A 13733-nucleotide genomic window follows, 5' to 3' on the forward strand; every position below is an offset into this window, starting at 1 on the left:
GCTGCCTAATTCTTTCCAAATGCTCCTAGCAAGGATTGGTTTTCCCAAAACTTTCTAGCTTTATTCCTGTGTAGCCAGCTAGGGTTCAGCTAATTTTTTCTGTAAAGGGCTGAAAGTTAATATTTTTGGTTCTGCATACTCCATTTTAATACAAAAGCAGTGATAGATGATATGTAAGTAAATATCCTTGGCTGGTATTGCTGATGACCATAGTTTGTCTGAACCTGTACCAGAATCATGCTTTTCATCCACCTCAGATCGGTCACAGCATGATCCTCCTTCTGGAGATCACCCAGTCTCTGTAGTTTCTGAACTATAGAGGCGTGAGGCTGGGTGAGGGAAAACTACATTGGGGGAAAGGGACCCAAAGCTAGGTACACGATTTGAAACACAATCTAAAATAGACCCCAGTATTTGAGATATGCTATTTTGAATTTAATTCATTTAAAAGTGGGATCAAGTTGAAGGAAGTTTTCTTTAAGAGGCCTGTACTTGGCGTTCACTGTACTGATTATGTGCAGGGCTGATTGATATTCAAAATGTTTAATGACTGGTGTGGCAAGGGGACTGACCAATTAGAATGGACAGTGTGGCCCAGTTAGTTGGGTGTCATCCTGCAAAATGAAAGTTGCGTAAACAAGTGGTGTTAACAGTCAGTAGGCACAAGCTGATGTTTATATAGGTGAAAATCAGCTCTGCAGTGCAACCACAGAAGCAGTGCACAGGTGTAGCCTGGCAGGTAAGAAAACGTCGCGGAGGCAGAGGTGGTAATCACAGGTGTGCTATCACTTTGACAGACTCCTAAATGAGAGGCCCTGGTGCAAAAACATCTTATCCACACACCTTTCACTAATGCTGGAAGTTCCATCATTAGAGACTTGTTTCTTTAGGTTAAAGATCTCCACCTTATTATTAAACACAAAAAATGCTTAGAAGCAAATACATGTACATTGAATCTCTTTGAGTCACACGTAGTCTTTGCAAAAATTCTAATATGAATTATTTGTATTAGATCCCTTCTAACAGTCAGCTGGGAAGGACTTTTCAAATAGAAATATAGAAAGTGTAAGTAAATAATGTACTTGAGGTATATGCTTTACAGAGGAAAGACTCTTAAACCAGAAGCAGATAGGCACCCTGGAAAAATTTGGTTCACTTTAGATTTTGACCAAGTTTTCCTGCAGTACAAGCGCACTGTTAGGAAGCTTAGCACTATCTGCGAATCTTACACCTCAATTTTTATTTTTCTGCCTTTATTTTTCTCTTACATTATTCATCAAATACTTCTTTGGTCTTTTTGTATTGCATGTATTTTTTGCAAGCCACCTCAAGTTCTATAAGAGCAAAATACCTAGGTAAACAATTATTCATTTATTTATTTAGTCATGCAACTTGTACACCTAATGTGCACCAGACATCAGTCTTAGTTGCACAGGAGATAGTATCTATTAGACTTCAATGGACTTACAAGATGATTTTAAAACAACAGCAATTTTTTTTTCCTTATTTTCTCATTACACCCTGTTAGTGTTCCAGGGTGGGAGAAGGAAGAGGGAATTCTGCAAAGATTCACAAACCTGTGCGAGGTGGTAGTTGTTCCTTGAGGTCCTGGGGGTGGCTGCAAATAGAGAGGGGGCTGCGGTGGACAAGTTCAAAGCCATGATGAGGAGGAGCACGAGGCCAGATGCAGGGAGCACCTTCATCTCCTCAGGGTAGCTTGGTAATTATATCAACCTCCGGACGGCAGACAGTGCACATTTGCACTTCGACCTTGAGCTGCTTTTATAGAGTCAAACAGGTCTGGACCCTCAGAGCAAGGATGATTCATGTCTCAAAAGGTAATTATACAGTTCATTTCTCTCCCTGATGATGGGGTAACACAACAGTACACAGGAGTCAGGGAAAGCTTCATTCTTTGCACTTTACCAAGTCATAAAAGGAGATAAGCAGTCACTTTTAATGAATTTTGTCAGCCACTTACAAAAATTGGGGTAAACTTGATCAATTAAAACCCATCTAAACTGAATTATTTGATTAGTCTCAGTTTGGGAGCCTTTTTCTATTCAGAGTATAGGAAAGGTAAATGATTAGAATACAATTTAATTTGTTCTCAGTAATTCTGGACTCCCTGCACACTCAATCCAATCGTCTGTGTCTTCTGCGCCCACTTCGATATTTCTCAGTAACAAATGCTTTTCATAATGATGGTTGTGGGGTATGATGATACCGAATCATCAGAGAAACATTATTTTATACTGTGCTGACTTAGGGTGGAAAGTGAACTGAAAACTGTTAGAAAGTTAACACAAAAGATATATCTTAGATAATCAAGACATTAGACAGAACTACGTATTTCCTGCTCGTTCTAGTTAACTGGGGATCATATTCTTTTTCCCGGTTGTGATTAAGACTGATCTTGATCTTGAGTGTTACGGTGGAAAAAGCAATTTGGTATCAGATAAACTGACATTACATTTTGTTTAAGGTATTTCTGGGTTGTGTAGCTTTGGGCAAATAATTTAACTTCTCTGAACATCAGCTTTGTTTTTTTATTATTTGTTTTTAATCTGCAAAACACCGACAAGAATACAATGTGAAAACTTCTCAGTGTTACAGGGGTAGCACAGCGTATAGCATGGTGTCTGCTGGCATTCAATAGGCATGTGTTCAAATCCTAGTTCAGAACCCTGTTCATATGACGTTGAGCAGGTTACTTAATCTCTTACAGTTGTGCTATTCTCCTCTGTACAGTAGGGGAAAAATGCCTACTTTGTAGAAATGTCATAAAGTAGTAAATGAGGTCATAGCAAAGCCTTTAGCAGAGTGCTCAGTAGACATTAGCTCTTATAAAATAATGTTCAATTTATCTCTTTACTTTGGTGCCAGGCACCTGGTAGGTTTTTAATAAATATTTTTTGAATAGAAGAAAGGATGACGCCGTCAATGATTCTCAAAGTGTGGTTTCTGGACCAGCAGCATCACTGTTTCCTGGGAACTTGTTCGAAATGCAAATTTGCAGTCTCCACCCAGACTTAACGAATCAGAAACTCTGGGAACTGGGCCCAGCAGTCTCTGTTTTAACAAGCCCTCCAGGCAATTCTGATACATGCTAAAGTTGGAAAACCACTGGATTAGTTGAGTAAATAAGATTGTGGGGTCTGGGATGAAATGAAAAATTGTATACAAAGTGCCAAGAACATTCCAGTCACAGAAAGTATTCAATATTGCCCTTGCCATCCAGAGCAGTATATTTTTTTAGTGGTGGTATACCTGGTATTTGAAAGTTGTTGTGAAATCTGTTGCAAATCATTTATTATTAATACTTGTTAAGCCATGAAAGTGTAGTAGGCAGTAAGACAGGCATGAGCAGAGCAGGAATGATGGGCTAGGTGCAGAAGGCTAACAGGGTCGAGAGCCCCAGGTGATGACCAACAGGCGGAATGGTAAGCCCTTGCATGACCGCTCCCTTAAACATTAAGCTCTCAAAGATGACATCTAGGCTTCAGCTGTGTTTCAGGTCCAGGCCCAGGGAAGCAGCAAAATCAGACAAAATGACACCATTGCTGACATCAGGGTGGACCAGCTGCATTGACGAATGACCCTCTGACCCCGACCAATCACTGAAGACCATGAGGAGGCATACCTGGAAAGCTTTATGAATGTTCTATTGAGATTCTCCTCTAAGGCCTCAGATAAAAGCCCTCAGAATGGAGGACCCAGTGCAGCTCTCTCTAGGCAGCACAATCGTGCCTTTTCCCACCCCCTTCCTTTCCTAGGGCTCACTCTGGAGCATGCCTGAACCTCTTCTCCCTCTGTCATCTCTCAGGGTGCATATCTCTCTCCCCTAAACTCCAGAGTCCTTCTTTTGTTGTTACCTGTTTCCTGAGCCCGTTTCTTCTATGGCCCACTTCTTCTACTCTGTGACTTTCTAAATAAACCTTCTCTTATAGTTTGAGTCTTATCTCTGAATTCTCAGCCAGAACTGAAGAACTGAAGTTGCTGAACCAAGATTAATACCTGCTGCTGTTTTTTGCTGCTAACAAAAGTATGTGAATGACCTTCACCTTTAGACTAGATTCAAGGTTATTCCTCTGGTGATTTCTCTCTCTCTGTCTCTCTCTCACTCTCACTGTCGCATTCTGGTATTCTTTCCTGTGTGAGAGAGAAAATGTGGCATTACAGCTGATGTACAGGGCCTAGGGAGTAACCCCAGTTACTCAACAAGAGTTCGTTGCACATGTGAACATCATCTCTGTCACACACTCTGAGACACAAACACATGACTCTCAGGGGAAAAAAAAGAAAAAACCCCAGAGATTTAGTAGACTCTTTCTATTCACTAAATTGTAAGCTTCTTGAAAACTGAAACAAAAGTCTCACTCAAGTCTGTTTTATAAATGACTGAATAAATGTACAAACACATCCTCATGGTCACTTTTTGGTCTAAGGAGAGAAAAAGAATGTTACAATGATCTTTCAGAATTTGCATTTATATGCTTTCCTGTCCTCTGCAGTGCTAAATATACATTTATAGAGGCTGCCAAAATTGAAGAAGGACTGAACCCTTGAAACTTCCCCCTCTGTGGTCATCTTGTTCCTTTGTTTTCTCCCCAAACCATTGTTCCAGCTCATGGTAATAACCCCAGTGCAAAGCAGACAGGAAAGGTGGCATTTGAGTGAATGGAACGACAATAAGAAACACAATAGAGAGAAGACATCCTCACCTCTAGAATTCTAAAGAGTATGCTAAATTCTACTTTTAGAAGCATACTGATGTAAATAATTGTCTATGATGTGTGAAATAGATATTCCTGTTAGTTTCCAGTATCTACTCTTCTAAATCATGAATGTAATCAATCCCAATATTCCCAAGTATGACACTCCAGTGGTTAAGTGCAAAAACTGAAGAGTAATAACAATTTATGCTCATAAGTCACTTAAACATTAGTGTGAATAAATTGTAGCTCAAGGTCAGTGCTAAGCAACATCTGGAACTTTTCCAAAAGCAATGACAAACTCAAGCTGGTAATTTATCACTAGGTGTTTCCTTTTCCTTATATTTTTTTCTTCACAGGGGAGCAAAGTCTGCTTTCTTCCTATTTTTCTTGTATCAAATTTAAGTCCAAATCATTCCAACCTAAAAAAATGAACAACCATGTCAACAACTGTAAGGAATTTACAGAAACAAAGTCAAAAGAATGGTGGGGTTGGTTACAATGCCCCACCATTACATTAACCACTGGATAATATTGCAGCTGGACAGTCCAGGCCATTGCAACTAGGCTGTTGTTTTTAATCTTCTTTGTTTCACTCCCTCAGCTTTTCAGTGGGAAAGTCTATTGGTTGAGTCTGTGTCAGGTGCCCTCACTGGATGTCCAGAGGCAAAAAGCAGAAGGACCTCCAAACCTGGCCTCCATTCTAGGAGGTAGGAGACATTCCACAGAGACCACCAATTTCCTCTGTGGGAGACATTTGGCTGCAGGTCAGCCAAAGAACAAATTAAAACCAAACCCAGAAAATCTCCGCCACAATCTGTGAAACCTTCTCAGCTATCTCCTGCTTTGTAACATGGGTTATAATCTCATGATATCTTGTGAGATAGTCTATCTCAGAAGGCTGTTGAGAGGATTAAAATGGCTAATAGTTGCTTAATGCTTAGTTCAGTTAAAAAATGAGAGACTTCATAATTGTTTTTCATGATGATTTGTACCCAGAAATATTATGATGGATTAATGAAAATGAATATATGACATTTTCTTCTAAGATATCATTGCTTATTGAATTGACCATTGATTAAAGTAACAGTTATGGGAAAAATAAAATATTACAACATTAAATGTACACATTGACATACTATATATTATTTATGTGTTAGTTGTCTGTCTTTCACCACTAAACTCTATAAGGATAAAGACTCTATTTATTCTGCTTACAGCAGTATCCTTAGCACATAGGACAGTGTCTGGCACAAAATAAGTATTCAATAAAGTGTTGTTGTATGTAAATGTATGAATGAGTGAGTGATTAAAGCTAGGGAAAGGAAAACAAAATTGTCCTCAGAGGGACAAATGTTAAATCAATTCATATAATGATTCAAAGGCATGTAGCATTATCCTTAGGTGTCAAACTTTTATTAAACCCTTATTATATACCAGCCATTTGGCCAAGCACCTCATGTTCACTTTTCATACAACTTTAAGATGTCTCATTTTTCAAGTGAAGAAACTTGGGCTTAGGGAAGGTAAAGACTTGTTGACACACACATAGATGTTAAGTGGTTGCTCCAAGATTTTAACACAGATCTGTTAGAGTTCAAAGTCTGTGTCTTCACAGTCATAGGAAACGTTCACACATTGGTGCCTATGCCAAGCAGTTTCCTCAGGGACACTGAGCTCTAATTGGCTGACAGGCAGATGGACCACTTGGCTGACTTCACGAGCTAAGCAACTCTCAGGCACTCCCGTGAGTCTTCCCTTCAGTGAAGAGGAGCCAGCCAGACTGCCCAAGCTCCCTGAATGATGAGGATATTTCTTATTGCTAATGAGCCAGTTGTTATTCTGCTTTCTATATTTCGATCTCTAGTGAATTTAGCTTCCATAAGTGATTACATTTCTGGATTTACAAGGAGATTACTCACAATCTGGAAGAATGCCTCCCAGTGAGGCAGACTTCTAGCAATCGGACACCAGCTGACCTTGTCGCCCACACCCAGCCACGCCATAGTCTTTCTTTCAAACTTCTCCAAGGCATATCCCCACTTTGAATTCCTGACCTTTAGAAAATGTTCATTTATGTAACTCGTAAATCATACCATACTCTGTTTTGTAATGATATTATTTTTGAAAGTTTAGACATTTTTATTAAGACTAGAGAATAACATTAACTGATATTCTGAATTTCTAGGTAAACAAATATGCTAGGATCCAATGGAATAAAAATAGAAGAAAGAAATATTATATTTGAAAGCAAACACTATACTCAGAATCTCATGCAGAAAACAAGAATGAGAAGCTCAGAGAGGGCCTGGCTAGCTCTATTCAGAAGTTGACTTACTTGTTATCTTCACCAAGAGCAGGAAGAGAAAGAGAGAAGAAAACAAATAACCATTTGATCTAGTGATTGTTAGCATTAAAATAAGCTATTAAAGGAGTTTGTTAAGTGGCCTCTGAAAGTCTCTGACCTTAGGATAGAGGACTATGCATTTAGAAGGGATTCAGTTACGTGGGGCTCTGCCTGCCTGCGTAATCAGGGTATATGTGGAGAAGTTAGATGAGGTGATTCTTTTAGATTTTACCTATCTCTATCTCTCTTTCTATCACTATATAATATATCTCTCTATATGACTATACCTATAAATATTCACATATTCAAAAAATATTGATCGAGCATCAATTATTTTTTAGACACTGGAAATACAAAGATATGAGACATTGTTTTTATATTCTAGGAACTCAAAATTTACTACTGAAATAAGACTGAGAACTTGGAGTAAGATCTTTGATAAAAATGGACTGACTCTTTGTGATAAAAAATGTGCCTTTACATTCCAAATTGGTATTAACCTTCTAAAAAGCAATTATACTGTGCATACCAAGAAATATAAAAGGGTTCTTACTTTTTGAGCCACATTTCATTCCTAAAATATTTTAAATAATGATTTTAAAAAATCACTTAAAAGAATAAAAGCAAAGTGTTTATTTTATGCTTAGTTAAAACAGCAAAATATTTGGAAACAACCTAAATGTCTAAAAATAAGGAAGTGGTTACATAAGTTATGGCAACTCCATGTCACATAATTTAGTCATGAGAAATGAAATATCAATGCATGAAATATTAAGAGAACAGTTTTAATAAAGAAATTAACATACAAAATAGGACACATTAGGTTTTACATCTGTTAAAGTATGTACATATAGGTAAAAAAATTTGGAAGGAAACCTAGAGAACTGAAAACAGTAGTGCCAAGGTAGTAAAACCTCACACCTAACCTACCTGTAAATTTTCCTTTAGTGCTAACATATGTTTTTAAAAACAGTAAGTGAAATTTTGAAAGACTATCAATGTATCCTTTCAGTGTAGTTTGTCTTTGAGAAAACGGAAGAACTGCTTGAGGGACTCAGCGGCCTCTGTTACTTATTCACTCCGTTGCCCATGTTTCACCTATTTACTCAGTCTAAATCACTTACATTTATTCTATATGCTGGTACTAGGCTTAATTTTCTAGGTATGAAAGGTAAATAAAAACCTGTTCCTGCCTGCCATGGTCCTAGAGTCTCCAGTGAGAGATTTGAATGTAAACTAAAAATATCTCCTAGTGTAATTAGTGGATAATAAAGGTATTTAAAGGCCTAAATGAGGACAGAAGAGGGAAAGCCTGTTTCTGCCTGGCCTGTTGAGAGTGACAGTGAGAAGAAGGGTGGGCTTTCCATAGGGCGGGGCTTTAGTAGAGTGTCGATTGCTAAAGGAGGGTTCGAGTGCACCAGCAAGATGGGTGAGGTGAGAAGGATGATGAAGGGAAATGGGGAGAAAGGAATTCCAAGATGAGGAGAGTATGGGGTAGGAAAATATCAAAGAGTATCTATTCTTAGGAAGTTGGAAGTGTTTTTATGCACAAGGTGACTTGGGAGCAGCACCAGGAGATGGAACAGAAAAGGGAGACAGAGACCTGTCTGTTTAAGGGCACGCTCACCCACAGTTCTGACGACTGAAACAGGAAGGCAGAGGCCAGGAGTCATTCGCTGGGTGAGCCATGGCCACCGGTGGAAGCCAGGAGAGAAGAAAGTTCTAACCTGAGTTGCAGATCCAAGGGGCAGGACTGAAATGAGGTTCTGGGGCACAGAGCTGGAATATGGTTGGCAAAGCAAAGAAGGCAGAGGTGAGCAGAATGGCACAGGACAAGTCTGGAGCAGCCACAGATGCAGGAAGGGCTATTGAGAGCTTGCTGAGTTTATTTAAAGGGCCCAGAGAGGAGTGGACTAGGCAACGTCATGGGAACCCTGTGTGCCAGGCTAAGGCATCTAGACATTAACGGTTTGAGATGGGAAACCACTGCATGATTTCTTTCCCAGGAACGACATGATTGGGTTTGCATTTACACAAAGACTGCCCGAAAGGGGTGTGCTGCATAGGCTGGAGGAGAGTGAGGATGAAGGCCGGGGAGTCACCGAGGGGTGGGGTGTAGGAGGTGCGGGCCAGCGGGCTAACAGCTATGTTTATCTTAGATCAGGAACTGTGAAAGACAAGCATAGTGTCAATATACTTAGCATTTTGTTTATTCTTGTAAAATCTCAGGCCTGTAATGCAATGATCACCAATGTGAGCTTTTGAGGTTGGATAGTAAATGTGTTTACAGCTGCCTGTGTAAGGGTGGGATGTCAAAAGTCTCATTAGATCACATTCCACTTGCCTAATTGGTTTAGTGAGTCAGTTCACTAAATTACAGACTTATTTCAGTGTATGAATCAGCAATTTCTGGAAGTTGATAGTTTGCCCAGAAGTTTCTTTCGAAGTCTCCATTTTCTTCTCTAGAATTTTTTCTTTCCTCCCTCCTCCTTTCCCTCCCTCCTCTCTTTCTCCCTCCCCTCCTTTTTTCCTTCTCAAAAAGCCATTAAACAAGGCCAAATGGGGATAGTACCTTGGGGTGGGCAGCCCCTAACAGGGGTCAGCTCACAGGTAGGAGGGGCAGTGACAGGCAGCAGCATGGTGGGATCAAGAGATCGGCGCCATAGAGAGGACCGAGTTTACGCGAGCCAGCTTTCTCACCCTCGGAAAAGAGAGGTACTGATTTGGACAGGAGGAAAGTTACGATGAAGCTTGAGAGAATGGGAATGAAGATAATGGTGTAAACTGCTATGCACAGGAATACTATAAATATGGAGCCAAATGTGCTTGTGCGTGTATTTGCATACATATGTATTTCCTATCAGTGTCCACTGAAATGGAGAAAGGGCCTGGAAACAGGCACCCGGTAGGCACACCTTGCACCCTGATTTTGGTTTCCAGAACCACCATGACTAAAAGGAACCAGGATCCCTGGAAATGGCAGTTTGTAAAGCTGGGGGAGTTGAAATTAAAAGATAAATCTGGAATACCTTGTGCTGCCAGGTAGCGTGGAATTGTTCACATAATGACGGAGGTATGTCAGAAGGACACAAGCCAATGGCTAGGCCTCCTCAGGCTTAATCTGAGACCTCTCAGCTTCAAAACACATCGTGAGAGTAATGGGTTGCAGTCCACTGAATGAAATGGGAACCTAAGAGTCTATACTGATATAAATGAACAAATAAACAAACAATAGAGGGAAGAGAAAGCTCTTCCTTCTAGTAGAAAGCTGGCTCATGAATAAGGGCAAAAAGAACGATGGCTTTAGAAACTAACCATTTGGAAACCACTTTTTGTGGTAATTGATCCAGGAAAGAAACACTGACGGGTGCTAAAACTAGCGAGTGAAAGTGGGGTGAAGAAAGGGATTTTTATAGTTACAAAGTATTATCCCACAAAATATGTATTATTACCAAGGAAAAAAGTTACCACCACAAATAATGGAATAAATAAGCATCATGTGCCACCCAAACTGGCTGCAAAGAAAAGAACAAAGTTTCTGTAGTATTCTGGCCCCAAAATACATAATCTGAGCCTATTTATGAGACTACATCAGACAAACCCAAATTGAGAGACATTCTATAAAATAACCACCTATAATTTTTAAAAAATGTTAAGGCCATGAAAGTGAAGAGGGGAGGAGCGAGGGGTATAACGGGAGAAAGAAGGGGAAGAGTCGTCAAGGAAGATGGATAAAGGACCCATGGACAAAGCCAAAGTGGGGTAGGACTGAGAGGGGGAGGTGCAGGGGCAGGGGAAAGTGCTGAGAGGAAAATGGAGACAACTGTACTTGAACAATAATAAAAAATAGTACTGAAAGAAAAAGGAAGGAAGAAAAGACTGACAAGATGTTCCAGGTTGAAGAAAACTGGAGGGACGTGACAACCAGATGCCACACAGGACCTTTATAGGACATTACTGGCACAATTGGCAAAACTCGAATGAGGTCTCTGGGTGAGAGCTCTTTTTAGTATTCTTGCAACTTCTCTGTAAGCTTAAAACTGCTTCAGAATTAATATTTTAAAACATAAGCATTTAAAAAGGATCATCTAAATAATTCAGAATCTCCTTACTATGCTGGAAAATAGGATTCAGACTCACACAACAGGACCTACTCCCCTGTGTTGCTCTGAGGAGCTACTGAAAGAATGTGAAACTTAGTTGTAAATTAAATTGTCATATCAACTAAGGAGAAGAATAAACACTGTAAAAAAAATAGGAACTGTTTTGACAACACTTAAGCCAAAAAAATTTTTTAAATGTAAACAATCTGTAAAACCATATCTATGCAAATTAACTTTAGCTGTGCTTCATTATGTAGGGAAAAACTGAAATAAAAGATAGGTCCAAATAAGTTAAAATTTTGTGATTCATTAAGTGCTATGATGAATCTTTTATACATAAAAGATATGATCTTTATTCATAGCAAATATGTTTTTTTCTGATCTCCTTTAAATAAGTATTGAAGGACTATTCAAAGATTATAGACTCAAAAGGGTGCCAAATATTCAGGCTACATATTAGTTTAGCCTTGGTCTGGTTCCAATTGGGGAAGGAGAGTTATATGTATAGCCTCTAAAATTCCTAATAAAAATGACAATGGTCAGAACTGTGATCTAATTTTAAGTGAATCTGGAAGAAGTCATTCCAAATTGGCAAATTCTTTTGTTTGTTTTTTAATACTATTTTATTCATTATGCTATTACAGTTGTCCTGATTTTTCCCCCTTTGCCCTGCTTCACCCAGCACCCCCATTCCCTCAGGCAATCCCCCCAATGTTTTTCACGTCCATGGGTCATGCATATAAGTTCTTTGGCTACTCATTTCCTATACTGTACTTTACATCCCCATGGCTATTCTGTGACTTGTACTTTTTAGTCTCTCACCTCTCCATTCATTCCCCTACATTCCCCTCCCATTTGGCAACTATCAAAACATTCTCCATAACCATGATTCTGTCTCTGTTCTCCGTGATTGTTTAGTTTGATTTTCAGATTCAATTGTTGATGAATATGTATTTATTATCATTTTATTGTTCATAGTTTTGATCTTCTTTTTCTGAAATAAGTCCCTTAAACATTTCATATTGTAATGGTTAGGTCATGATGAACTTCTTTATTTTTTTCTTACCTGGGAAGCTCTTTATCTGCCCTTCAATTCTAAATGATAGTTTTGCTGGGTAGAACAATCTTGGTGTAGGTCCCTGCTTTTCATGATTTTGAATACAGGGTCTGGCACAAATAACGTCCCTTTTTAATTACAAAATCTTTTATTACAAAATCATCAGCATGTAATTCTGTAACATAACAATATGACAACTCAACCATACCATATTATCTTAGGTGAAATGCTCAAATTAAAACTATAAATTATTACACCCATATTATTACCAACCACACTCAAGCAGGCATTACTTCTGCTGGACCCTATAGTTCTTGCCAATCCCTTCTAGCCTAAAAAATTTCTTTTGAGAAATCAGCTGACAATCTTATGGGAACTTCCCTGTAGGTATCTAACTGCTTTTCTCTTGCTTAATTTAAGATTCTCTTTTTATCTTTAACCTTTGGCATTTTAATTATGATGTGTCTTGGAGTGGGCCTCCTTGCAAGCACCTTGTTTGGGATTCTCTGTGCTTCCTGGACTTGCATGTCTATTTCCTTCACCATATCAGAGAAGCTTTCTTTCATTATTTTTTCAAATAGATTTCCAGTTTCCTGCTCTTTCTCTTGTCCTTCTGGCATCCCTATGATGCAAATGTTTAATGCTTGAAATTGACCCAGAAGCTGTTTATTATCCTCATTTTTTTAAATTCTTTTTTGCTGTTGTTGTGTGATTGTTTTTTTCTTCCTTATGTTCCAAATCATTGATTTGATTCTCAGCTTCATCCACTCTACTGTGGTTTCCCTGTAAATTGTTCTTTATTTCAATTAGTGTATCCTTCATTTCTGACTGGATCTTTTTTATGCTGCTGAGGTCCTTGAGCATTCTTATAATCAGTGTTTTGAACTATGCATCTGATAGATTGCTTATCTCCATTTCATTTAGTTCTTTTTTTGAGTTTTGAGCTTTTCTTTCATTTGGGCCATGTTTCTTTATCTCCTCATTTTGGCAGCCTTCCTGTGTTTGTTTCTACATATTAGGTAGAGCTGCTTTGATTCTGTGTCTTGGTAGTATGGCTTCATGTAGTGGGTGTCCTGTAGAATCTAGTGGCATAATCTCCCCTATCACCGAAGCTGGGTACTTGAGGTGCAACCTTCATATGGGCTGAGTCCAGTGGCACAGCCTCTCCTAACAGTCAAGGTGGGTACTTGAGGTACGGCCTTTGTGTGAGGTGAGTACACCTTCCTCTGGTAGTTGAGACTTGGTTGATGTTGGCAGGTCAATGGGAGGGATTAACCCCAGCCAATAAGCTGCAAAGACCGGCTGTGACCATTGACCACCAGCCTCTGCCCTCTGTGGAGGATCAGCTGTGCAGGGGTAGGGTGGTGGTGCTCTGATGTGGTCTGTAGCTGCCCACTGGGTGTGCAGGCTCTGGGCTTTCCTGGGTGGTGCAGGGCAAGGTCAGCCCCCACCTGTGTTTTATCTGGGGCCACCCTGCCTGAGCTGTAAAGCAATCTGAGATGATGCTACTT

At 39.4% G+C, this 13733-nt stretch overlaps 1 protein-coding gene across 1 annotated transcript in view; it reads right to left on the minus strand.

Annotated features, from left to right (window-relative positions):
• MMP20 (matrix metallopeptidase 20) overlaps positions 1 to 1703 on the minus strand; it is a 39823-nt gene extending 38120 nt beyond the window's left edge. The window contains exon 1 of the mRNA XM_054592213.1: positions 1578 to 1703. Coding sequence (XP_054448188.1) covers positions 1578 to 1703 — 126 coding nt within the window. The remainder of the gene's footprint in view (positions 1 to 1577) is intronic.
• Between the last annotated feature and the right edge of the window lie 12030 nt (positions 1704 to 13733).

Source organism: Pteronotus mesoamericanus, unplaced genomic scaffold (assembly GCF_021234165.1).
Source record: "Pteronotus mesoamericanus isolate MK-2021 breed Mesoamerican mustached bat unplaced genomic scaffold, CSHL_Meso_final scaffold_36, whole genome shotgun sequence".
NCBI classification, from domain to species: domain Eukaryota; kingdom Metazoa; phylum Chordata; class Mammalia; order Chiroptera; family Mormoopidae; genus Pteronotus; species Pteronotus mesoamericanus.